The sequence below is a fragment of the Bombina bombina genome, chromosome 4, assembly GCF_027579735.1.
Source record: "Bombina bombina isolate aBomBom1 chromosome 4, aBomBom1.pri, whole genome shotgun sequence".
In the NCBI taxonomy this organism is placed as follows: domain Eukaryota; kingdom Metazoa; phylum Chordata; class Amphibia; order Anura; family Bombinatoridae; genus Bombina; species Bombina bombina.
Genome location: NC_069502.1, coordinates 879,494,807 through 879,498,636, shown reverse-complemented (window position 1 = coordinate 879,498,636; position 3,830 = coordinate 879,494,807). Strand labels below are relative to the sequence as shown.

Here is a 3,830-nt window from a genome sequence, read left to right as displayed (position 1 = left end):
GATTTTCCATCAAGATAAAGCTATTTTGTGGACTAGGTTTAAATGTTTTACCTAAAGTTGTTACCTCACACAAAACATTAATAGGGAAATTGTTGTTCCCTCCTTCTGTCCCGATCCAAAAAAATTCATTGAATGATCTTTAGATTATTTTTATGTTAGAGCATTGAAATGTTATATTGATGCTACTAAGGATTTTGACAGGCTTCTAGTCTGTTCTTTTTTCTGGTCCTAAGAAACCACATAAGGCGTCCTGCTATTTATTTAGCCTCTTGGTTGAAACTTTTGATTCACAAAACTTATTTGGAGACGGATCAGCCTCTGCCACAGAGAATTACAGCTCATTCTACTAGATTGGTTGCCACATCTTGGTCTTTAAAAAATGAGGCTACAGTTGCTAAGGCTTCTACTTGGTCTTCTCTGCATACCTTTACTAAATGTTACCATTTTGATGTTTTTGCTTCGTTAGTAGCAACCTTTGGTAGAATTGTCCTTCAGGCAGTTGTCTCAGTTTGATAATGATGCCTATATATTGAGTTTGTCAAAAAAAGAAAGAAAATTGGGTTATGGATTTAATTTCTCTGCACAAAAAGCTGTTTTTATTTTAATTCCTCCCTTTTATTGTTACTCATGGACTTCCATATAGTGGGTATTATATCCCACCTATGTGAATATATGTGAAATTTATGTCTTACTTGATAAATTAATTTCTTTCATGGTGCCAAGAATCAGCGAGCCCCCACCTGTTTTGGGGTTGATTTTTTTTGTTTTGTTTAAGCACATCTTTTTTCCTGCTCCTCATTTTGGCTTTTACTCCTTCTAAACACCTTACCACTTCGCTATACGTCAAACTAAGGTATGAGTGAGGTGGTGGGGGGGGGGGGGGGTTATAGGCTTTGCCTCCACTTGGTGGAAATGGATATCCCATACTTAACAGGTTGTGGATTCTCGCCACCATGAAAGAAATTAATTTATCAGGTAAATATAAATTATGTTTTTAACTATAAGCGCACAAGCAGTAGTTATAAAAATTGTTTTAACTACATCCTTGTTTTAACTATATGTAAACCAGCAGTAGTTATAAAGAATAGGTTTGGGACTGAAATAAGTGTGTTACTAAAAGTTACTTTAAACATAATTTTAAAAGGTCTAAATACATTAGATAGAAAATTACAAATAATTACAATAACATTAATTTCAATTTAGTTCAATCTTTGACTAAGTGGGACTTCTTAAAAATAGCCCCTACTGTCAAGTAAACTGCCCTTAAACCTTAGCATATGGAAGCTGGGGAAAGTTCTAGCGGTCACAGTGTTTACTACAAGGGTAGGGGACAGGCTAACACAGAACAGTTCAAATGTTCTCATGATTAAATAATTATGTCAATAATAAATAACATTACTCTCATTGTATTTCTTATTAATAGGTGAATTCACAAACTGCAATGATCACAGTACAGATGCTTCTTTATATCTTCAAAATCAAAGAAGCTACATGGGCAATGCATGTTTTGAACGTGGGAAATGTTTTACAGCAAAATCAGATCTTTTTAGTCATCAGAAAAATCATACAGAAGAAGAAGCATTTTCATGTTCTGACTGTGGGAAATCTTTTACTCTGAAAGAAACTCTTACTAGGCATCAGAAAATTCACACAAGAGATAAGGCATTTTCATGTTCTGACTGTGGGAAATGTTTTACTCAGAAATCACATCTTTCTAGACATTTGAACATTCATACTGGAGAATATTCATTTTCCTGTTCTATATGTGGGAAATGTTTTAACCATAAAGGAAATCTTGTTATTCATCAGAAAATTCATACAGCAGAAAGGAAATTTTCATGTTCTGTATGTGATAAATGTTTTATCTTTAAATCACATCTTATGATCCATCAGAAAATTCATACAGGGGAGAAAAGCTTTTCATGTTCTTACTGTGGGAAATGTTTTACTCGGAAATCAACTCTTATTAAACATCAGCAAACTCATACAGAAGAAAAAGCATTTTCATGTTCTGACTGTGGGAAATCTTTTAGTCAGAAATCACATCTTATTGTCCATCAGAAATTTCATACAGGAGAAAAACCATTTTCATGTGTTGACTGTGGGAAATGTTTTACTCACAGATCATATCTTATTGTCCATCAGAAATTTCATACAGGGGAGAAAGCATTTTCATGTTCTGACTGTGGGAAATCTTTTACTCTGAAAAATACTCTTATTAGGCATCAGAAAACTCATACAGGAGACAAGGCATTTTCTTGTTCTGACTGTGGGAAATGTTTTAGTCAGAAATCGCAACTTTCTAGACATCTGAGCATTCATACAGGAGAATATCCATTTTCCTGTTCTATATGTGGGAAATGTTTTAACCGTAAAGGAAATCTTGTTACGCATCTGAAAATTCATACAGGAGAAAAGAGATTTTCATGTTCTGTATGTGAGAAATGTTTTACATTGAAAAAAACTCTTATGATCCATCAGAAAATACATACAGGCGAGAAAGCCTTTTCATGTTCTGTATGTGGGAAATGTTTTACTCAAAAATCAACTCTTATTGAACATCAGCAAACTCATACAGGAGAGAAAGCATTTTCATGTTCTGACTGTGGAAAATGTTTTACTCGGAAATCATATCTTATTGTCCATCAGAAATTTCATACAGGGGAGAAAGCATTTTCATGCTCTGACTGTGGGAAATCTTTTACTCTGAAAAATACTCTTATTAGGCATCAGAAAATTCATACAGGAGACAAGTCCTTTTCATGTTCTGACTGTGGGAAATGTTTTACTCAGAAATCGCAACTTTCTAGACATCTGAGCATTCATACTGGAGAATATCCATATTCCTGTTCTGTATGTGGGAAATGTTTTAGCTATAAAGGAAATCTTGTTACTCATCAGAAAATTCATACAGCAGAAAGGAGATTTTCATGTTCTGTATGTGAGAAATGTTTTATCTTTAAATCACAGCTTATGATCCATCAGAAAACTCATACAGGGGAGAAAAGCTTTTCATGTTCTGACTGTGGGAAATCTTTCAGTCAGAAATCATATCTTATTATCCATCAGAAATTTCATACAGGCGAGAAAGCATTTTCATGTTATGACTGTGGGAAATCCTTTACTCTGAAAGCAACTCTTACTAGGCATCAGAAAACTCATACAAGGGAGAAAGAATTTTCATGTTCTAAATGTGGGAAATGTTTTAAAAGATATTCAACTCTTATTAGGCATCAGAAAATTCATATTAAAGAAAATCAAGGAATCAGAGCTTAACCTTCTAAGTGCAGAGTGTGACACATAATTGTCACCCACACAATACCTAGTGCTGATGATGACTGCATGTGATCCCCTGGGCCATGTGGTTTATGAGCTGTTTGAGGCCCCTTCTGCACCTTAAGCATTTTCAAAGTAGTGCAATATATTCTTCATCCTGGGGGCATCCAGGATCCTTATTTAGGTTAGAATAGCCAGGAGATCACCTAGAGCCCCTTTATACAGTTTGAAGTTATACATATAACTAAAAGCCCTTATTTATATGATGACATTTAGATATTGTTGATGGCATTATAGTCTGCTAATCACTGAAGTATCAGTGTATTCTTTGCTAGAATTTAAATTGTCCATTTAAATTGATTGTGCTAAAATGCATTATGTTGAAATATAACAAAAATATCTTTTTTTTTTTTTTCCTTTGAAGTTCAGTTATTAATTTCTATAGAAAAGCAGTTATTTTTCAACAACCTTGTTTATTAAAATTGCAATAAAATATGAATTTTTGTTGTAAATTTCTCACATTTGATCTAGATTATATAATTATATAGTTTGAA

General features: G+C 33.6%; 1 protein-coding gene across 1 annotated transcript; it reads left to right on the top strand.

The window, feature by feature from the left end:
• Positions 1-1,427: 1,427 nt before the first annotated feature.
• On the top strand, positions 1,428-3,588 carry LOC128655678 (gastrula zinc finger protein XlCGF57.1-like). The gene has a single exon (XM_053709260.1). The coding sequence runs from the start codon at positions 1,492-1,494 to the stop codon at positions 3,274-3,276; it is 1,785 nt and encodes a 594-aa protein (XP_053565235.1). The 5' UTR covers positions 1,428-1,491; the 3' UTR covers positions 3,277-3,588.
• The last annotated feature ends 242 nt before the right edge of the window (positions 3,589-3,830 follow it).